Genomic DNA, 23,384 nt, shown 5'->3' with positions numbered 1-23,384 from the left:
TCCTTAGAGACAGTGCTTAGAATCACCTTAGGTGAAATCTTCTGGGTTGGTGGCTATGTTCTGCTGTTTGTGTGGCAAGTGTTAACCAAAGTACATTTTTCAAATTTGTGGATGAGACACCAGAAGCCAGGAAGCCTCCTTCTCAGCCTGGATGGCACATTTGGGTCACCCAGGGATCTTTTAACAGTACTGGTGCCCAGGCCCTCCCTCAGATTAACTGAGTTTCATTCTCTGGGTGTGGGGTCAGGGCTCCAGTATTTCCTTAAAAGATCCCCTGATGATTCTGACGTTTGGCCGGGTTTGAGGAGCCCAGCCTTTTAAGGCGCACATCCCAGGTGTGGGCCTCCACACTTGAAAGCCCTTTGTCAGCAGAGAACAGCCTAACTGCTTATCCGAGCTCCCTCCGCCAAGGGCCGCACCTCCCACCCGGGGAATCCCGCGCCAGTGTGCTGTCTGTGCGCACCCTCCGGGGGCCCCATGGCTTTCCAGTTTTACTGAGATACAGCTTTATTGATATTGCTGTGTAGTGCTGTGTGAGTGTGAAAGGTGCAGCATAATTGTTTAACACACATACGTAAGTGTTTACGACAATAATACTCCACGTTTTCTCAAACAGGCAGTCCCATGTATTTAGCTGTATGACACCTCCCACACACACGTAAAGCACGGAGTTATTTGAGGGCTGGGCCCATCCCTTGCTAGTCTGTGTCACACTATACAGTGCCTAAGACATAGTGAGGACTCAACATATGAATGGATGAAACTTACTAGAAAACATCGTTTTGTGGGGAGACGTAGCACAGGTCAGAGGCAGACTGCCTGACCTCGCACGACAGCTCGGCCGCTCACCGATACAGCCTCGGGCGAGCCACTCAGGGTTTCTCAGCCTCAGTTTCGTTTTCTGGTAGGTGAGAATAATACTGTTTCCTACTTCATGGCATGTGAGAATTAAGTGAGATGCTACCGTCCGTGTAGTGGCCAACACTGCTTATTCACCCACTTGTGTCCGATCCCATGGGCTGTGCCCACCAGGATCCTCTGTCCATGGGATTTTTCAGGCCAGAATAAACAGATGTTCACTGTTATTATTACCTTCTAATTGTTTTCCGTCTGGACATAAGTCTAAGTATTTTCTGAGATAGAGATGAAATGGGCCAAACCATGAAGTGGGCCAGACGTGGTTAGTGAAGTTTACATGAGTCTGATCTAGGTTGACTGGGCCTTCCCGCCCTTCTCGTCCGAGGCCTCATTGGCTGGCGTTGGGAAAGGAGTACACAGAGCCAGGTGGAATCAGCTGGTGGAAGACTCTGCAAGATAAAGAGATGATCCTGGGTTTTGAAAGGCTGTGCTATAGCAAGACAGTGAAGTAACTCAGATTGTGTATGAGCAGAATTATTCTGTATGATTTTACTGATTAGAAATAGTAGATACTAGAAACAGGTTGATCCCTCACAAAATCTGACATGAAATAATGAAACTCTGTGAGGGTAGGGACTAACTCTGAATTTCCTGCTTTAAAACAGCCTAGGTAAAAAATTGCAGACGCACTAATACTTGATGGCCACAGTCATCCACCCAGAGGTCTTGACTGAAACTTCATCGTAGCGCTTTCTGCTCGTGGAGGTTCTAGTAGTTAGAAGGCTAGAGGAAAGAAGACAAATAAAAGAGAGAGCCAAGAGTCAGGTTATTTATTTCTCATGTTGTATGCCCTAAAAGTATCAGGATTTCTTACAGTTTCATATATGCAAAATCACCATAGTGATAACTGGAAATTGCAGTGAGAGCAACCTGAAAATAATAGAGCTATAAACAACATTGCCCCATTTTTCTCTACACTTTACTTGTAGGCGAAGTGAAAAGTGACACGCAACGTCTCATAGCACAGTACTCACACGTCATCTGAACTCTGTAACCAGGAACTGTTGCTGGTATCACGGGGCTGATGATGACCATCCCTGACTCATTCATCAACAGAGGAGGAGCCTCCACTTCCAGATCATACTTGGGAGCACTGGCTGGGAAGATGCATTAAAATTCAAGCTAAATTATGTTTGACCTAAGTGTAAATAGTGATTCTTATCTTGGATATTCAAGCTTGGGAATTTTAGTATTACAGGAAAGAAGTTTGTAGATCATAGAAATGCAGGGCTATGCATGACAGAGATTATATTCCACTGATTTGAAAATATTCCTTTTCATATATAGCTCCAATAAATATTTCACAACCCACAGAAGAGATAACAACCGAAGGATAAGGAAGGGCCACTATTATTCGGGTATAAAAGTGAAGCATATGGCTGTTTTCTAGAAGATATGTTTATGGTAATATAACATATGGGTAGCATATGGAGGGAGCCAAGTTGAAGCCCTCTGGAGATTGGACTAATATATCACGACTAAGCAGATGGAAATTGCAGTGCCTTAGCCACCCACTGACTGTCTCTCTCAGAATCAAAGGAGCTTTTTAATAGCTGAAAGTGAGGTTGCTTTTAAAAGTAAAAATCATTTAGATACATATTTACATACAGTGTCTTTACTTTGTCTTTAGTGTTGTGAATGATCTGACCACCATTTGTGAAGGCTGATGTAGGTAACAGACAGCTAAGTGACTAACAACCCTTTCCACCCTAGACTCATAGACACTAGTGACTTTGATGGCTGGAATCATGTTTTCTCACAGTTTTTCTCAGTAGGAGCTGTCTCATTTCCTGATTACTGATAACCAGATTCATCTAAGCTTCTCTGTTTTCCCAGAACTATTTTTTTTTTTTTAACAGCTTGGCTGTATCATTTTGAATGATACTTCACTGGGTTCTTTAAAGACTTTCTAACACTCATCCGGCTTATGTTAATCCCATTTTGGGTCACCATGAGGCAGTTGTTTTCCTGTCTCCCCGGCAGGCTTGCGTAATCCACCAGAAGCCTGTTGTCAAGCGCACTTCTTCAGCCCGGTGAATTTGCGGTGGTCCGGGGTTGTGTTATTTGGGCTCCTCTCTCATTGTTTGCCTTTAGCCCACGTACTGCTCACAGGTGATGCTGACAGAATTGCACAGATAATCAGATGTGGCCGGCCAGGTCCCTCGCCCTGTCCGAAAGGTTGGACATTCGTCACTTTGATCTTGACCTTGTTGCTGCGGTGAGTGCGCACTCTGTCTGCCCAACTCAAAGGTCGTGCCGGCCTTCTTGATTTGATTTTCTACCCTGTCAGTCAGTACACCATTAGGCAGAGTGCCGCCAGTGACCCCTGCAATCTCAGTATCGCAGGGAGCGGGGTATGGGCTTCTGCTGATGGGGACAAGTATGTGATCGCGTGCTGTGATTCAGTTCAACATCTATTTATTGCACGCCTGCCGCTAGCTTAGAAATACACAAGGTGCCACAGGAGAGAAAGAAATACAGGGACGTTTTCCCCCTTCAAGGGGCTTACAGTATTATTGCCTGCCGACAAAAATCCATCTCACAATTAGGAGAGACGGACGAGAAGTGCTCTGGGAGGTCAGAGTGAGCTTTTCAGGACCTCGGCCACTGGATTTATTCTGAAAAAAGATCTATAACCATGAGCTGCTTTTGTGTGTGTGCATTTTGAAAGCTCCCACGTCAGCCTACGGCAGCAGCCCTTGAGTGACTGTCTCACAGGCTGTTAATGACATTCAGAGCTGTTAAGTGGAGTTTCCCAGAAGATGAAAATCAGCCTAACACTGGCTTCCGAGCGCTTTATTCTGCTCTCTGAGAATCACTGCACACAATAGATTGAATAAGATGGGGCTGATAGACATCTCCGCTTCACCAACTGGTGACTGAGTATCTTAGCCTATTTATGTTCTGATGATATGGGATGTTTCATAGACATCATGTAATTTTTTTTTAATCTCTAAGTTAATTCATGCTGTTTTATGTTTATGAGAACATGGCATTTTTGCCTAAAATAATAGGACTTATTTGTTACCCAAGTTTTATCTTGTTTTTTTAAAAAAACTTAAACATTTTCATATGCTCACATAGGCTGTTGTATTTTTTCTCAGCTGTTTTTCTTACCCATGGTAATCTGCAGTGATGAATTGTTTAGTCCAGTTTTTGTTCCTCTTTGAGTTTCTGTGCACTGCTAAATTCCTGATAGCCTGCTTAATATAATACAAAAGTAAGTGTTCAATACAAGTTCATGGTCGGGAAAGGTGATCATCTTATTTCTCTTGTAATTTATAACCTGGAGAGTTTACCACTGTGAAATATTTAGGAGAGTGGTCTTGCCACCCAGCCTCATATTTACACATGGGATTTACTGGTCCAGTGTTCGGTCAGAAGTCAACACAAAACAGGAATGGAGGCTCTCGTGTCTTGTCCCTTGGAAATGTTTGCAGAAAATTCACAGGCAGATGACTGTGCTGTGAAAATAATGGGCTTCTTAGCACATCTCGAGACTTCACCTACATCGGGGCCTTTGTGTAACACATCAGTCAGCCTTCTCATGTCAAGTCATCAATAGTTCCGAATTCAGGAGAGCAGGACAAAAGAATACTTGTTAGATCTTCCAAGGTAGAGGGTGGCACGGGGGAGGAGGGGTAGTTAGCCAGAGGCAGAAGGAAAGCAGCAATCCTCAGAGGACTCCCAGCCTCCAGGAATGATTTTAGAGGAAATAAATAGTAAATTAAATGACTTACAAGCTTCTCTGACCCCATTCAACAATAGGTTGAATAATCTTGTTACATGAAACAAGGAAAGGATTTATACATTGATGTTTTCAGTATTAAGAACATGAGCAAATTTAAGAGTGTAAAATAGTTACATAAACACCGAAGCTACTGAATATCTTAATGAGAGATTATAAAATACTGCATTTGAAAAATCAGGTTCATTCTCAGACTCATCCAGTAGTGCAGTTAATGCAAACTAAAAGGAAAAATATCAATGCAGCTTTTTAAACAGCAGTCACATGTACAGTAGTGATAAAGAAATAAGACTTTTTTTGAGCAGATGGCGTACAGCAAAGTGGCTGGTGTGAACCATAGTATTAGTAACATATGGGTGTTAATAATATAAGTGACTGCTTTAAGTTCAAACGAGAATTCCCAATTAAATTTTTCTGTATTACTTGACTCTTGACTATAGCGGTGTCTACAGCCCCAGAGCCTCCAGGATTTCTTGAGCTTACAAACAGGTCTCCTAATTGATTAGCAGGTGGCATGTGGTACCCTGTGTCCTGCCCCCAACCCGCTGCCCCCCACAGTTGCTGCAGTGATACAACTTCAGCTTCCCCTCCCTAGCTTCTTCCCCTGTTCAGTCTGATTTACAGAATGAGATTTTAAAAACCTATTGGACAAACTGGTGCTGGCATTTCAGCTCAGATATGTTACTGAGCATTCTTCTTTGGCTTCGTAAATGGAAAGTGGCCCTTTATGCCAGCTTACACGGTTACATCTTTCAAAAGTGTCGAAGAAAAAGTGGTATATGTAATTCTATTTGATAGAATTATACAATAAAAAAGACATTCTTTTTATTGTATCATTCCTTCTAAAGTACTCCTAGGGTATAAAATGTTTTTAAGGCAAACCATGCGAATACATATCACCTTCTTTCTTAAAGACCCCTAACAATCACTGGAAAGTCTTCTGTTGTGACTGACAACACTTGTTAAGAGAGATGTCGTACAGTATTTTGAAATGAGAGGTGTGTGTGTGTATGTGTATATATATAGAAAGAGACAGAGAAATGTGTGTGTGTGTGTTCATATGCCTCTGCTGAGAATCAAGAACATTATTTTGTTTGTTTTAGTTTGGTTTTTACAGAAAAGCTAAGGCAAGTCAATAATGTTTATATACATTTGCTAAGGTCTGCCAATGTAAAATGATGGCAATTACTTCCAAATCAGCTCTTAAGAGTCCTTGGTTTTGAAGGCTGCGATTCATACATGGCAGAGTCTAATGTAGGCATCCTTGCATCTTCTCAAAGGAAATAGACATGTAAGTAACATAGATAAAACACCACTTTCTATTTAAATAGCACCTTGTGTGAACTAAGTACAGTGCAACAAAAGACATCTTGTTGATCTACTGACCATTCTTTTCTGTAGACAGATGACAGTGATAACCTCCTTGGAATAAGCCTCACAGAGCACCTGGCTTGACACCCACACCTTCAGAGCACACTGTATGTCCAGTCATACCAGTGCTCTGTTTTAAGCCAAGATTTGGTACCTGGCTTTTTAACACTCATGCACTTTTTAACCTTATGCACTGACAAAGAACACTGAAGTATGTGATAAAATGCATATAAGTAGTTCAAAGTGCATTTTCATGCTTTTATAAGAAATATGATACATGAAGGTTCCAGCTGTTAAGACTCCTAAAGTCAGGGGCCTGTCTGAAATGCACTCACCAGCAGTGGCTGGGATTCCCCTCTTCCCCTTCCCCCAGGCCGGGTGCTAGAGGCTACATTTCAGATACAGTAACTGGAGCCAGTCTGTAGACAGAGTGTGTAGTGAAAGAAGAGAAGAAAATCAAAGAAAGAAAACGAAATAGGAAAGAAAATAATAAGGCAAGCTTTACCAATATGAGGCTGCAACTAGTTTCAGAAAGAAGAACCCACCTTTGGCAAAGTTACCCTGCTTAAAAAGGTTTAAGGCTTGGCTGAACTTCTCAATAACTTCAGTGTAGGCATAGAAATTTTAAAGGATTGAGTATCAGAATATTGTGTCCATTTATTCTGTCATATTGGCTATTTTGAAATTAAGAAAAAGATTCACTTAGTTGATACAAAACGCTCACTTAATATATTGGATGACTGAAAAAATGGCGACTTGTTCTCACTGAGACCTGCAGTGCAAAGTGCACGATTAAATATGTCATTTGAAATAGCTTTTCCTTCCTCGAAACTCACTTTGGTGTTATTATTATTCTACAATAAAAGCAATTCTTTCCCAAAGCCTAGATCTGCCATGGAAAGTAAAAGAGGTGGAGCGAGTCTGAGTCGGTCAGAGAGAAGAATGTCAGAAGCCACTAACGCATCGGCAGTTTTTCGGGTCTCACGGTGGTGCTTCGACCCCTGAGTCCAGGTTGCGTGCAGCCCAGTCACAGGCCCTGGAGTCTGAGAGCAGCCACAGCCCTTGTCTTCCCTGAGAATCCAGACGTCTTCCTTGTGGCATGGAGCTGATCATGTGGGGCGAGAGTGCAAATCCGTTACTCTTCTCCGATTCCCATCTTTTTGTTTTCTCAGAGTTTCTCAAATGAAAATAAATGGAATGGTCAAAGTCAGACAGTTAGGGAGAATTGTATCCTGAAATAAATCATCAATTTTTACCTTTTAACCCTGCCTTACACTTTGCGAAAGGGAGAATAGCAAGTCAAGATGAAAACCCCAAGCAGGATTAAATCAACACGGTAAAATGTAAGAAAATAGTATTGGATACATGTCAGAGACTGTGTTGGAACTCTGTCTGGGGGATGGGATATTGTTTGTTTATTTATTTATTTATTTTTTATTTTACTTTGTTTTACTTTACAATACTGTATTGGTTTTGCCATACGTCAACATGAATCCGCCACAGGTGTACACGTGTCCCCATCCTGAACCCCCCTCCCTCCCCACACCATCTCTCTGGGTCATCCCAGTGCACCAGCCCCAAGCATCCTGTACCCTACATCGAACCTAGACTGGCGATTCGTTTCTTACATGTTTCAGTGCCATTCGCCCAAATCATCCCACCCTCTCCCTCTGCCACAGAGACCAACAGTCTGTTCTATACATCTGTGTCTCTTTTGCTGTCTCGCACACAGGGTTAGGGATATTGTTTAAAGTCTGTATACTCAGCACAGATTCCTTATATATTTGAAATAATTAGGAAAACCAGAAGGGCTTTAGAATTTCTGTTTTTCTGAGTTCTAATTAACCTGATGTGACGAATCCTCGAGAAGTTAAGTCACGTTATCTTAGGTGTAATGGGAGTGACTGTTCGTTGTTGGTAAGTCAGCCACCGTGATGCATCTTCCCAGACTGTGTGTGCCGAGTGATCGGTGAGGGGGCACATTTTGCACAAGCTGGTGAAAGTGGATAAAATGGCAACTGTAGGAGTCTTCCAAGTCCCGTGTCACCCTTTATCCCTTTCTCTCATTTCTGTGGCTCTGTAATGGTGATCCAGGAATGACAGTCGGCCATTTACAAGGCACTCAGAATGGAGATCGCGGTGTGTCCCAGAGTAAGCCGGCGACTCATTTCTTCCCTCAAATGAGAAAGCGGAGTCTTCTTTAAAGTGACTTGGCCAAGGTCACGCTGCTGATCCTCAGGCCCGTGTCTTCTGACTCTCGGTCCTGTCCTTTCATCACCGCTGCCTCCTCCTGTCTTTTGATTCCGTGCAGTTTTTCCTCTTTGAGCTTTAAGCTCGGCTTTCACAATAACCATGCCCTTAAACTCAGCTCCTAGGATTGCTAGTTCATACCCACAGTCAACACTGAGCTAGACTTTCTGTGTCATCCTTTGCAGGCTTCTTGCTTTTGGCGGTGATAGTTTTCAGGTTTAAAAGTAACGGATTTTAAATGCTGATTTAGAGATAGTTTCTGGGTTTCCACCTTCTGGTATTCTTTCCAATTTCTCTTTAAACTTATTTATTTTTAACAGATATCTCTTATTTTTAAATAAATCACATTCTATTCACATATTTTAAGATTGTCTTTGATCTTTGAAAATCTTTTGCCATATATTAGAGAAAAGAGACTGTCTTATGTCTTCAGTGAGTTAAGATATAATAATGCTTTGGGTGGTGGTTTAGTCTCTCAGTCGTGTCTGACTCTTTGCGACCCCGTGGACTGTATAGCCTGCCAGGCTCCTCTGTCCATGGGATTCTCCAGGCAAAAATACTGGAGTGTGTTGCCATTTCCTTCTCTAATTCATGCTTTTAAAACAAATCAAATTTATTTAATTAAATATATTTAGGACTGAGAGTTGGGTAGACAACAGTCAGCGCTTTATTTCAAACCATTTAATGGAATTGAAGTAGTAAAGAGTTTTTTTCTTTTGTATTCTTCTCAGTAATCCCACCTGCTGTTAGCCACATGGAGGTCATTAAAATATTCAATCTCATTGTATTCATAGATAGTTTTAAACATAAACATATTCCTTAAATGTGGTCCTTTTAGGAAAAAAACAGCATTAGCTACTATTACTATTCAAAAGATATACCAATGAGAATATTTCATTAGATGTTTCATACAGTCATAAAATAAACTTTCTAATCTCATGAACAATTCATTCAGTGAAAATTTATTAATGCCTACAATATGCCAGATGGTGTGCAAAGTGCTGACGGGGACCTTAAAAAGCACACGGTAAAAGCCCTGGTGTTGGAGAAGACTCTTGAGAGTCCCTTGGACTGCAAGGAGATCCACCCAGTCCATTCTGAAGGAGATCAGCCCTGGGATTTCTTTGGAAGGAATGATGCTAAAGCTGAAGCTCCAGTACTTTGGCCACCTCATGGGAAGAGTTGACTCATTGGAAAAGACTCTGATGCTGGGAGGGATTGGGGGCAGGAGGAGAAGGGGACGACAGAGGATGAGATGGCTGGATGGCATCACGGACTCGATGGACGTGAGTCTGAGTGAACTCCGGGAGTTGGTGATGGACAGGGAGGCCTGGCGTGCTGCAGTTCATGGGGTCGCAAAGAGTCGGACACGACTGAGCGACTGAACTGAACTGAACTGAAGGAGAAGAGCCTGGGTCAGTGCCTTTGAGCACGTGTGCCCCTTTGCATCAGTGTCCAGACCACCTGCAGCGTTTGTTAAAAATGCAAGTTCCTGTGCCCTACCTCAGACCTATTGAGCCATAACCTGCAGACAGGATCAAGGACTCTCTACCCAGGGATTCTGAGGCTCACTCATTTGAAAGGCACCTGGGTAACAAGAAGATGGACCCGAAGAGAAACGAGTTGCAACACTGGGTAATGATCATAATAATAGCAACGCTGGGGAATAATCATAATAATAGCAACGCTGGGGAATGATCATAATAATAGGATTGGCATTGATAAACACTTCATGTTTGAGTTTCTAATGAGTGGAAAGTGTGAGCATGTGACCTGTTATGAAGTGAGCACATGGACAGATATTTATCCAAAATTCCATGCCTGTGGTGCTCTTAAACCTTCACAGAAATTAATTAAACATAGTGTTCTAGAGATTCTGTCTGCTTTGAAGTAGAAATGTCAGAATGAAGTGTTTGCAAGGAGTAGAAATAGATCTTCCTTGCATTAAAGTAGAAAGATACCTGTTTAAATTAATCAATTAAAAAAAAAAAGCTCAAAAATGCTAAAGAGACCTTGGCTTCGTAGACATTTCATAGCAAGAGCAGTATCAGGTGACTCTGCTTGAAGTCAGCACTACCGACTTTTGTTTAGCTGTGCAGGCGGCGAAGCCTCAGAAGTATTTATCCATAGCGTACTTGGGTTCTACTGTTCTGCTCAGTTCTACCAGCTGTTTAACTCAAACAGAAGTGGTTGTTCACAAAGGCTGTATATCGAGCCCCAAGGAAAAATGTCCGTATTTACCAGCACTACCAGGTGATACAAAGAGGTAAATTCCAAGATGCTGGTACAGTCTTGAAAACGTCAAGGTAGGAAACATTGACAAACTAGTGTAAATAAAACTCCCCGCCCCCCAAAAAAGGATATAGCTTTCTATTATCAATGAGGTACTCGTTTTCTAAACCAGTCACCTTTCGTAGACGAGCATGAAGTAGCTGCACAGCAGGACGTAATTGTATATAATAGGCAACCCTGTGCAGGGAGGTGGGAGAGAACTTAGGGTGCTGCTGCATCTGCTCTTCGCCTCGCTCCTGCTGTGTTTGTGCGTTTAACAAGTGCTTATTAAGTGATAGTGCCGGGTGCTGTCCGAGGCCCTGGGACTGCAGCCTGGAGTAAACACGCGTGATCGCTCCTACTACTTGCCGTGGGTGTTCCAGCTGGAGAGTAGTCCATGAAAACATGAGCAAGCCAAGTGATAAAACAGTTCTTAAAGAAATTTGCCAGACTCAATGCCAGAACAGTACAGAGCAGAGCAGAGGTCCAACCTGCCTCAGCATTAGCAGAGAAGGCCATCCCTAGAAGGAAACACCTCAGCCCCAGCGTGAAGGGCTAGAAGGGACTAGGCACAAACGCGTGGCACAAAGACACCGTGCAAAGAGACACAAAGACCCTGCGGAGGGCAAGTCTGGTGAGCTGAAGTTACTGCTGGAAGGCCGGCACAGCCTGGATGACAGGGTGAATACGCAAGAGGAAGTCCGACAGGCACGTACAGTGTCCTGTGTGGGCAGTGCACTCAGCTGTTACTGACACCCCAGATGCAGCGGGAAGCCAACAGAGAATGTTAGGCAGAGGAAAGTGATCAGAAGAATGTTTGTTTTAACTTACTTTGGCTGCTGTGCGCAGAGTGGACTGGGGCTGGGGGCAGTGTGGCGGAAAGGTGACCACTGCTGTGGTCCAAGGACAGTCGGCAGTGGCCATGGGGATGGACAGAGGTGAGCGGATTCAAGGTGTATTTTGGTGGTGGGATAAACGGACTTTGCTGATAGATGGGATTTTCTTCTGGAATTTATGTGAAATTGTGAAAGTGAAGGTGCTCAGTCGTGTCCGACTCTTTGCGACCCTGTGCACTGTAGCCCACCAGGCTCCTTCGTCCTTGGGATTCTCTAGGCAAGAGTACTGGAGTGGGTTGCCATTTCCTAGAGCATTATTTTCAGGGAGAATACATATAAATCCAGACTTTATAGATATGGAAATGTAGAGAAATAGGGAGTAAAAATTTCACAGCTGCCAACTCCCATCCTTCCTTCACCCTGGACTTTGTCCTCTGGGGGGTGGTCTCCACGGAAACTCTTTGCCTTTGTATACACAGATGGGGGAGGAGATGGAACAAGGCAACAAGTCACTTTCCTGCATCGTTTCTGTGACTCCTCCCGCAAAGCTCTGTAAGAATTATGGGGCCCTGTAATGATATTGGCAAGTGTTTCTTAGCATCATTGTGTTCCACAGATACCTGATTACAACTGCTGTTTTTGACTTTTTGCCATGTTCATAACATTCTGTTTTTTTAATTTTAAAAATATCTTTATTATTAAAAGGTAGTTGATTTAAAATGTGTTAATTTCAGGTGTACAGCAAAATGAGGCAACCATATACATGTGTGTGGGCGCATGCTAAATCGCGTCAGTCGTGTCCTACTCTCTGTGACCCTGTGGACTGTAGCCTGCCAGGCTCCTCTGTCCATGGGATTCTCCAGGCAAGAATGCTGGAGTGGGGTGCCATTTCCTCCTCTGGGGGATCTTCCCGACCCGGGGATCGAACCCACATCTCTTAAGTCTCCTGCACTGGCAGGTGGGTTCTTTCCCGTTCAGTTCAGTTCAGTTCAGTCGCTCAGCCATGTCCGACTCCTTGCGACCCCATGAACCGCTGCATGCCAGGCTTCCCTGTCCATCACCACCTCCCTGAGCTTGCTCAAACTCATGTCCATTGAGTCAGTGATGCCATCCAACCATCTCACCCCCTGTCCTTACCACTGGCGCCACCATAACAGTGAGTGTATGTTACTCCCAAACTCCAAATTGAACCCTGCTCCCCTGCTTTCTTTTCCCCTTTGGTCACTGTGTTTGTTTTCTGTGTTTGTGAGTCTATTTCTGTTTTGCAAATAAATCAACATTTTAGATTGAGAGTAAAATCCAAGAAAATCTGCTGAAGCATTTAGAATTCAGAAAAAAAACATTTTTTTTAATATTTTTATTTTTGCTAGCAGACACATATACACTTATATACCTTCTCATAGTTATATATTATTTTTATAATAATTTAATATGTTTTCCCTCTAAGTAGTAGTAAAAGTAATTTTATTGCATTTAGGTTAATTTATCAGATTTAATAATGCCAAACAAATGTGGCTCATTTTAAGTAATGAGACTAGAGAAGGAAACGAAGCATCAGGAAAAATTGGAAACCACAGAATAATTAGATTTAGGCTTTCAAAAGCATTTGGCTCCATATCCTCCACCCCGCCCCAAAGGAAATAAAAGGGCAAGCCATTTAAAAATGAATTTTTCTCTGAAGACTTTTCCCCTATTGTGTCTGTTTAGTCTAAACAGTCTTCAATATTGACAGGGGGTTTCTTTTCACCACCACTGTGGCAGGTCCCTTTGAGGCAGAGAGAGTTCACCTTTCATTGCCTTGTGTTATTTCCCCTCTGCTGAACTATGGAAAGAAAGGTAAATGGTAAATGGCAGTGCAGAGATGGAGAGCCTTAGACTAGTCAGTCCTGTATGAGGGGAGAGATTGTTTTCTCTCTCCTAGCGCCAATGTATGTTTGGGGGCGGGGGTGGGGGGGGGGCGCTCCGGAAATCTGCTTTAGCAAAAAATGCTTCTTCCAGAGAGATAATTAGGAAATACATAACTTCTGTTTTAAGAGCAGGTTTTCTACAAACCGGCTGCACGAACCTACAGTGATGACTGTGCAATCACAGGCGGGCCTACAGCTACGTAACAGATGCAAGAACCTTACTGGGAAGATTAGGGATACATGTGTCTTGCTCTTATGGTAATAATATGTTAGGAATTAATCCTGTTAAAACCACTACCTCTTTCACTTCAGACTCTTGTCTCTTCCCCAGAAATAAAATTTTGAAGCTATTGATCAGTGAACTAAGTATGCAAGCTATATGTTTTCCTTAAATCTGAGTATGTAAGGTCATTTAAAAGCAATAGTAATTGTGGAGTTTCTGTATGTAAAGTGAAAAATGTGATGTTTCTAAATGCAATATAACCTCTTCAAAAGGAATATCTGGCAGGTATTTTGGGGGAGGTCATCTTTGCTAACTTTAAAAAAAAATCAAAGTAGCTTTTTGTCTCTTAGAAAGAATCCTAGAGCTAAACTCACTTAAGTAAATAAAGGTTTAAAAGAATAAATGTTTCACAACCAAGGGTGTGATGGATTGGTACTGTATATGTATTTTCCTGAAAAGCTAGTCAAAGCCTTTTTTTCCCACTGCCTCTTTAATCTTCGTGAAAAGCTTTCCTTGGAGCTTGAGTGGGCCCCATAGGAGCCCTGTTTTCTCTTTATGTGTTTCTACGTGCTGCTTCTCTTTACCAAATCTTAACGTATACTCACGTTTCCTTCACCAGTGCTCAAAGAGCAATCATATTTTCTCATATTAATTATTGTTTAGAATTTCCTTTATTATGGTTGAGAGGAACTCTCCAAGAGCTTCTTTTCCCAAGGCAGCTTTAATATTTTTAAAGGCTCTGTAGGTGGATGGTAAGAAATTAATCATTTTGTGATATTATCTACCATCCTTAAAATATTTGGATATTGAATATCTCCATGCCAAACGAGGTCAGTTGTAAGAACAGGTGAATTGAAAAGAGTAATTGCTAACATGATATGAAAAAAGGTCAAGTGCAATCTGTTATTCCTGTGCCTTAACTTCTTGGAATACAGGCAGAATACCAATCAGCGTGTGTCAAGAAGAGGAGTTCATTATGTTGGGTATCAAAAGACTGAGGGGCTTTTCCTCCCCTTGAAGCATACTACTTTGAAATTAAAGAATCTTTCCTTCAGAAGAAAATTACTGTGTTAGAGAAAAACATAACCTTGTGATAGATGATATGCTCTTTTATATCCAGTTTTATTTACTAGAGAATCATTATGTGTTTATAGTTAAAGTCTTATGAGAGCTTATTAACTGAAGAAAGTCTTTTCTGTATGTTTCAGTTTTCACATTTGGCTCATAATCTTTTGTATAAAAGGAAGTGATTGTTCTTAGCTGTTGGGCAGATGGGATGCTCAAGAATCAAAGACTTTAACGCTTTGTAAAGAGCCATACTTACTTGCTTGCTCTTCTTTGAAATCTCGGGTAACATAACTGTGCAGTAGGAGTTACCGTTGCATTGTTTCCTCATATGGCTAATTGCTGACAGCATGCAATGTGACTCGGAACCGTTATTTAAATATTGCTATTATATAATGTTGTTATTCCATAATGTTACAGTCATTATTAGAGGCTGTGTGTGATTTACATTTCACTCTGTCATGGCTAATTCACCAACGTAGATTAACCTTTAACATTTTAAATATTTGAAGAGAAATTGACTTAGCATTTGTTTTTCTATGTGATGTCTTTTTATTAAAAGTCAGTGGACTTAGAGACCATCATTTTATATAACCACTGAAGGCTAGTTCTATAGATGACAAAGTTTAACATATTTTTTACATGGCTTATTCATCTGTGTAATTTACAATTATCATTTTTAGGTACACTTATTTGTTATTGCTGTATTTTCTTTAAATGTTTCATCAGTTACTTTATTGTGCTTTGTTTTCAAACAAAATTCAAGTCAGTAGTTCAACAAAAATAACTAGGTGTCCAGTTCTCCATTAACTTATCAGAGAGGAGAAGTCAGTTACAGACAACTCAAAATGTTCATTCAGTTCAGTTCAGTTGCTCAGTCATGTCCGACTCTTTGTGACCCCATGAGTCGCAGCACCCCAGGCCTCCCTGTCCATCACCAACACCCGGAGTTCACTCAGACTCATGTCCATCCAGTCCGTGATGCCATCCAGCCATCTCATCCTCTGTCGTCTCCTTCTCCTCCTGCCCCCAATCCCTCCCAGCCTCAGAGTCTTTTCCAATGAGTCAACTCTTCCCATGAGGTGGCCAAAGTACTGGAGTTTCAGCTTTAGCATCATTCCTTCGAAAGAAATCCCAGGGCTGATCTCCTTCAGAACGCACTGGTTGGATCTCCTTGCAGTCCAAGGAACTCTCTAGAGTCTTCTCCAACACCACAGTTCAAAAGCATCAATTCTTCAGCACTCAGCCTTCTTCACAGTCCAACTCTCACATCCATACATGACCACAGGAAAAACCATAGCCTTGATTAGATGGACCTTAGTCGGCAAAGTAATGTCTCTGCTTTTGAATATACTATCTAGGTTGGTCATAACTTTCCTTCCAAGGAGTAAGTGTCTTTTAATTTCATGGCTGCAGTCACCATCTGCAGTGATTTTGGAGCCCCCCAAAATAAAGTCTTGACACTGTTTCCACTGTTTCCCCATCTATTTGCCATGAAGTGATGGGACCAGATGCCATGATCTTCGTTTTCTGAATGTTGAGCTTTAAGCCAACTTTTTCACTCTCCTCTTTCACTTCATCAAGAGGCTTTTGAGTTCCTCTTCACTTTCTGCCATAAGGGTGGAGTCATCTGCATATCTGAGGTTATTGATATTTCTCCCGGCAATCTTGATTCCAGCTTATGTTTCTTCCAGCCCAGCGTTTCTCATGATGTACTCTGCGTAGAAGTTAAATAAGCAGGGTGACAATATACAGCCTTGACGCACTCCTTTTCCTATTTGGAACCAGTCTGTTGTTCCATGTCCAGTTCTAACTGTTGCTTCCTGACCTGCATATAGGTTTCTCAAGAGGCAGGTCAGGTGGTCTGTATTCCCATCTCTTTCAAAATTTTCCACAGTTTATTGTGATCCACACAGTCAAAGGCTTTGGCATAGTCAATAAAACAGAAATAGATGTTTTTCTGGAACTCTCTTGCTTTTTCCATGATCCAGCGGATGTTGGCAACTTGATCTCTGGTTCCTCTGCCTTTTCTAAAACCAGCTTGAACATCAGGGAGTTCACAGTTCACGTAATGCGGAAGCCTGGCTTGGAGAATTTTGAGCATTACTTTACTAGCATGTGAGATGAGTGCAATTGTGCGGTAGTTTGAGCATTCTTTGGCATTGCCTTTCTTTGGAATTGGAATGAAAACTGACCTTTTTCAGCATTAGTAACTGAAGAAAATTTTTTTCTTAAAAGTACCAAATGTTCCTAATTTATTTTGAAGTAGAAAAAATATTGCCACGACTGTCCTGTCTACCTGCCTCACTCATGGTAACAATAAAGGAGAGACTTCTGTACGTAACTCGAATAGGCTAGTTATTCTGCTTCCTTTGACTTGAGAGGTGGCTGTTAGACAGTAAGACATTGACCAGAGATCATGACACATTAATCACCAAATTACACACTGGAATAGTCTCTCCATATCCAAGGGAGGCACATGAATTTACTTATTCATAAGATGCAAGGAGGAAGAGCAGGAAAGGACGCAGGGGGCCAGAGGAGTTATGACTGTAAACAGTAAGTGAAGTCGCTCAGTCGTGTCTGACTCTTTGTGACCCCGTGGACTGTAGCCCGCCAGGCTCCTCTGTCCATGGGATTCTCCAGGCAAGAATACTGGAGTGGGTTGCCATGCCCTCCTCCCGGGGACCTTCTCAACCCAGGGATCGAACCTAGGTCTGCTGTACTACGGGCAGATTCTCTACCATCTGAGCCACCAGGCGAGCTCTGTGAACGGTAAATGAAGATGCAAACAATGCAGATTCTTTTTTTTGATGTGACAGCAAATGTACTAGCAACCCCCATAGTTCTTTATCTCTCCACAATCCAGAGCAAATAAATATTAAGTGTACTCCCCACTCCTCATCTTCCGGTATAGTGGGGGATTAAGAGCTTAAACTCTGGAATCCTCTCTGTCATTTACAGCAGAACCATTGACAAGTTGCTTACCTTTCTAAGTGACTCTTCAGTTCAGTTCAGTTCAGTTCAGTCGCTCAGTCATGTCTGACTCTTTGCAATCCCATGAATCGCAGCACGCCAGGCCTCCCTGTCCATCACCAACACCCGGAGTTCACTCAGACTCATGTCCATCCAGTCCGTGATGCCATCCAGCCATCTCATCCTCTGTCGTCCCCTTCTCCTCCTGCCCCCAATCTCTCCCAGCATCAGAGTCTTTTCCAATGAGTCAACTCTTCGCATGAGGTGGCCAAAGTACTGGAGTTTCAGCTTTAGCATCATTCCTTTGAAAGAAATCCCAGGGCTGATCTCCTTCAGAATGGACTGCTTGGATCTCCTTGCAGTCCAAGGGACTCTCAAGAGTCTTCTCCAACACCACAGTTCAAAAGCATCAATTCTTCGAGCTCAGCTTTATTCACAGTCCAACTCTCACATCCATTCATGACCACTGGAAAAACCATAGCCTTGACTAGATGGACCTTTGTTGGCAAAGTAATGTCTCTGCTTTTGAATATGCTATCTAGGTTGGTCATAACTCTTCTTCGAAGGAGTAAATGTCTTTTAATTTCATGGCTGCAGTCACCATCTGCAGTGATTTTGGAGCACAAAATAATACAGTCTGACACTGTTTCCACTGTTTTCCCGTCTATTTCCCATGAAGTGATGGGACCAGATGCCATGATCTTCTTTTTCTGAATGTTGAGCTTTAAGCCAACTTTTTTACGCTCCTCTTTCACTTTCATCAAGAGGCTTTTTAGTTCCTCTTCACTTTCTGCCATAAGGGTGGTGTCACCTGCATATCTGAGGTTGTTGGTATTTCTCCCGGCAATCTTGATTCCAGCTTGTGCTTCTTCTAGTAACTCTTACATCTTGTGTAAAATTGGTTTTATGCAACAGGTATTTAATGAGTGCCTGATATGTTTTAGATACTATTGTATGACCTGAGGCTTCACAGTAAAGTTAAGATGGAATAATAACAGCCTGTGTGTTTTAGAGAAAAAAATAAACGTCTCTCCTTTATTATTATCATCATCATCATTAAAAAGGTAGTCATATGAAGGGAGGCAAGCAGAGGGCATAGTAGTGGTAGTGTTTGTTTCTGCTTCAGAATAAATTAGGAATGTTTTACTCCTTATGAGCAGTGAGTGATGAAATAAAGTCTCTACCTTTAGTAATAACCTCCCTCACAGGGCCTTGGAGAGAGTCAGTGGGGTAGAAAGTAGGGCCCAGTGCATGACGCAGAGGACACGCTTTCCCCATCATCATTAACATTTTATGTACAAAGCGCTGAGTGTAGGTGTTATAAGAAATGCAAGAAAAAAATTAGGGGGCTGGACCTATCCTTTATCATTAATAGTCTCTTTATATATTTGAGATGTAGATTACTTGAGGTTGTAATTCCCCAGATGTAGACTTTTGAGGCAAAGATTTGAATAAAATATCTAAGAGGCTGTCTCGGGGAGTGGGGATGAGAGTCACGGATGGAGACAGGGCAGGGCGAGAAATCCCTGAGAGGGTGCACTTATGAGCACGTGACTGCAGGGGCCGTTGGGGCCTGGGCCCCTTGGAGGGCTTCTGGGAGATGACAGAGAAGTTGCCTGAGTTGTCTCCTCAAGGAGAGAGGAAAATGAGGTATTTGCCAACCTTTGCCTTTCTCTTGTTGGCCAAGGGCTGCTTCTGGGGAGCTGATTCCTCAGTATCTTCAACCAGCACCGTGTGCTGCCCAGGCGTGCTCTGGGGTCCGAGCACGCTCGCAGTGGGGTCTCAGGTTCTTCACAGATCTGTACTGCACAGCTGCAACAAGCGGCTGTGTGTGACAAGCTCAGAGGACATAGACACACAAGCGGAGGGATAAGATATATGTCCATAAGGTGCAGATATGTCCATAAGATGGAGATACATCCGTAAGATGGAGATGTATCCATAAGACGGAGATATAGCCATAAGATATAGATATATCTATAAGATGGAGATACATCCATAAGATGTATCTTATAAGATATGTATCCATAAGATATGAATATATCCATAAGATATATTTATGGATATCTTATGTATCCTATGGATCTATATATCTTATGGATATATATATATCTCCAGCATTTGTATACATGTGTGTTATAGATATAAACATTAGTATGGAAACACAGCACCTGAGTTATATACATAGAGGAAAATATACTTGAGAGTTTTCTTTCTGAAAGCATTACAGGTAATTGTTTGGCAAGGAGGAACGTTTTAGAATGGCCACCACTTTTTGATCAGTTCTTTTATCAAATTAGAACTTAATTACATAACATCCATATGAAAAATCAATCTTTTTTTTCCTCCTCAGTTGCTGAAGCACTTGGACACTCCAAAGTAAATTGAATCTTTACATCAATTTTCCAGGAAAAGAAACGATAAAATCTTTGTCCTTGAGGTTCCACTTGACAGGGTCAAAAGCATTTCTTTCATTGTATTATACTGTAACACAAATCAGAAAATGCAAAGATTTCAGAATTGCTCTCTTTCACGTATTATCTTTGTAGCTTTCCTCTGCAGCTGAGCAAGGTGTTATTAGGCACAAGGAGTTTTGTTGAATTCTTAAATTGGTTTCAAGAGTTTTGTGATGGATGGTTTACTCAATTTAAAACAGATCATCTGGTGAAATTGCTTTTAGGTTAAAAGGAGGGTTCCTCAGCTTCTTTTCAGGACAGATCCTTTCATTACTTAGTTAAATCCAGAATTGCTAAGCTGTAAAGTATGTAGATGCCAGGTACACTGGCGGTGAATATGATGAAAAGAGAATTCTAGGAGACTAGGGCCGCCTCGAGAACCAACCTTGTCTGCTTGAAAGTTTTATAGACAGTTAAGTCCTGACCTGACTGCTTATTTTTTTTAATCAATCCTGCTTATTTTGAATACGCTAACCCTTAATTAATGATTATTAATTTGACATGAAGCACTATGCAGATACCCGGATGCCCTCTGGAATATTCTACCCAGTTCCGTGTGATAAATACTTCTCTAAGATGACTTCTCGTACCTGATTAGCAATGTATGTGACTCTCCACCATGGAGCTTAGCTTTTAGCGGAAACTAAGCCACATCAGTGCAGCCAACAGAAAGGTGTTTTGTGTAGTCCCTTCATATTTTTGGTACTTTCTGGTGGAGGCTACATGCAAACTGAAGTCTCAGGGGAACGCTTTCTCAAGTCTCATCTCACGACTCAGATGTCACCTCCTCTGGTTATCCCGTCCAGAAGAGCCCTCTGTCCCAGGCCCTCAACTGTATCAGCCCGCCCCGTTTACTTTTGTCAGCACGCTCATCACTATCTTGCCTTCTTCATGTATTCTTGTTCCTTTATTTGTTTGCATGTTCGACTTCTCCCACCGGAACAGTCCCGCCATGGAGGAGGAGAATTTATCTGTCTTATTCATCGTTATACCCCAATGTCAAGGACAGTGCTTCCCACAGAGTAGGCGCTCAATAAATTTCTGTTGAATGAATCAATGAAAGAATGGATATTAAGAATCCTGTGTCCTTGAAAATAAACGTAGCATATCAAGTACTTTAGTGTTGTCAGAAAGAACCTTAACTCTTTCCAGCTTAAAACAAGGCATTTTCCTTCACTGTAGCAATAATATAGAGATCTGAAAAGGAGGCCTGTTCTCAGCAGTAGAATACTGAGCTGTTGACAGTGGATTTTCTGACAAAGGAGGACTAGTTGTCAGGGTTTGGAGGATGCTCAGGAGCAGACACTCTTTGTCAATGCACCAGGCAGCTGGGGAAATATAATTGCTAGGTACCTGGGAGTTAAGAGGACACGTAGAAAGAAACAGGAGGAATCAGAGGCTTAATAAATCTCCATTTGCTCATGGCTCAAACAACCCAGTCCTCCCCTAGTTCCAGACCAGTCCTCCCCTGGTTCCAGGGGCCTGTTTACCAAGGCCAGAATGAAGATGAAAACGCCACCATCGGCCCGAGAGGCAAGCACGAGCAGGGTGTGTTTGAGGTGAAACACGCCGTGGGATCTCAGAGCAGGCCAGTCTGTCCTGTCCTGAAATGATAGGTCATTTAGTCTTCTCACAAGTACTGATCAAACATCTTTTGTGCTGCAGCGCCGTTTAGACCCCACCTCCTTGCTTCCTGCTCCTCCCACCCCCAACGCAACTTGCACGGAGGTGCTCCGCTTGTAGTTTCCGTATTGTGGCTTTTCTTGTGAAATTTTGTTTGGACAAAGGGCTTTGCCGCTGTCACAGGCCCACCAAGCCTTCTCTACACACCTTATTAACACTAGCAGGGAGTGCTTCGGGCATGAGATAAAACAGTGGTGTGCTGAAACACAGAACGGACGCTCTGTGTCCCACTAGAATCTTCCTTTCTGCCCCCTAAGAAATTGGGAAGTCTCCAAGGCTGTTCTCGGTACTCCATCATCTTTGTGCAGGGCTAGCTTTTCGAAGGTGGCAGATGACCTTGAGCCTTTGGGTAACTGAGATTGAAAGTTAGGTTTCTGTCTGTGGTATTACACCAACTCGAGTTTCTTATTTGACTGAATGCGAAGAAGCTGGGCTTTTAGGATTGCTTCTGTTAGATTTCCCAAGATGTGAATGTGACAGGAAATTTTATTTTAAAACAATGCTGTGATCCAGGTACTTACTGACAGAAGACCTTGGTTTAAAAAAAAAAAAAAGACCATGTCAGTCTTGAGTTGGGTGCAGCTAGACTGTTAAGCAGACAAGTCAATTTGCCGAAGGTACCTCATCTTCATTCATTGAGCTCTCAGGGAGAGTTTTATTAACCTACTGTGTTTTCAGGGGTCTATACCGCTTTTGCCCAGTGGGCCATTACCCAGTGGGATTGAACCGGTTGAGATCCTTGCATAGACTCAACATCTTAACGAAAAATGAAAACAGTATCATATTGCCTTTTGAATCCGTTTGAAAAGAGAAATATTTTTAGAAAAAAAAAAAGATAATTGAAAAGCTCTGTATTCATCTTTGTGTGCCCTAGGACATTGATTTTTCCGACGTTGTAATGTATTACATGGTGAAATAGTCCTGCGGACTTTCATACATATTAGTGACTCCGGAGCCCTGAGCACACACTGCCGACCTTCCACACTCAGATTCAGCGTGCCTCGTGGTGTTTCTGTCTGACCTCAACCCATTTGGGAAATAAAATGTCCCACAGGCTAAAGGGAAAACATGCCTTCCCCCTGTCATCCCTGCTCTCACTGGGTACCTGTGTGAGGAAGCCGGTGCAGGCCTCCTTGCTCAGAACCTGCCTGGTGATGCTCCGAGCATCTGCCGCAACCTTTGAAGTCCCCAGCAGAACTGGCCCACCTGCGCGGTCACAGGCAGTGTGAGCTTTGCAGGAACAGGTGCGCGGCAGATACTGAAACTGAGTCAGAACTCGGCGAGTCCGGGACAAGTCCGCTCGAGTCACGTGCCTTTGTCTCCCTGGAAAGCAGGAGGTGGAGGGAGGAGCAGTGGGGACAGCAGGAGAGGGGAGAGGAAGCGAATGTTTTATTTCAGTGTCAAGTCTGGGTGGCCCCGGCATCTCTGAGAAGGGGTCGTCTTCATCGAGTCAGGGAGGGCGCGTCCCTCTCCACCATCCTCGGTCGTGACCGCGGGTCTCAGCCTCGTCTCTGGCCCGTGCTTGGTTTCTTCTCGTCTCACCTCTCCGTTGCCCTGCTTCGTGGTGAGGTTGTGAATGTGATGCCCCGTTGGTTCTGGGCCCCTCCGGGTTCACAGGAGGCCGACCCAGCCGCCTTGACCCCTGGCTGGTGCAGAAATGGGAGTTTTGGGCCGTTCACC

General features: G+C 42.8%; 1 protein-coding gene across 4 annotated transcripts in view; it reads left to right on the top strand.

Moving 5' to 3' along the window:
- The window catches only part of FBXL17 (F-box and leucine rich repeat protein 17), a 513,866-nt gene that overhangs the window by 417,971 nt on the left and 72,511 nt on the right, over positions 1 to 23,384 (top strand). For 2 of the 4 annotated variants that reach the window (XM_060416080.1, XM_060416077.1), the window contains one exon: positions 1,848 to 22,472. The exons of the other annotated variants lie outside the window; for them this stretch is intronic. In XM_060416080.1, the coding sequence (XP_060272063.1) occupies positions 1,848 to 1,903 (56 nt within the window). In that variant the 3' untranslated portion in view covers positions 1,904 to 22,472. Of the gene's footprint in view, positions 1 to 1,847; positions 22,473 to 23,384 lie in introns of those variants that run through there. 4 annotated transcript variants of the gene reach the window in all.

This window comes from Ovis aries, chromosome 5, assembly GCF_016772045.2.
Source record: "Ovis aries strain OAR_USU_Benz2616 breed Rambouillet chromosome 5, ARS-UI_Ramb_v3.0, whole genome shotgun sequence".
Classification (NCBI taxonomy): Eukaryota; Metazoa; Chordata; class Mammalia; order Artiodactyla; family Bovidae; genus Ovis; species Ovis aries.
This window is presented reverse-complemented; position numbering and strand designations above follow the sequence as displayed.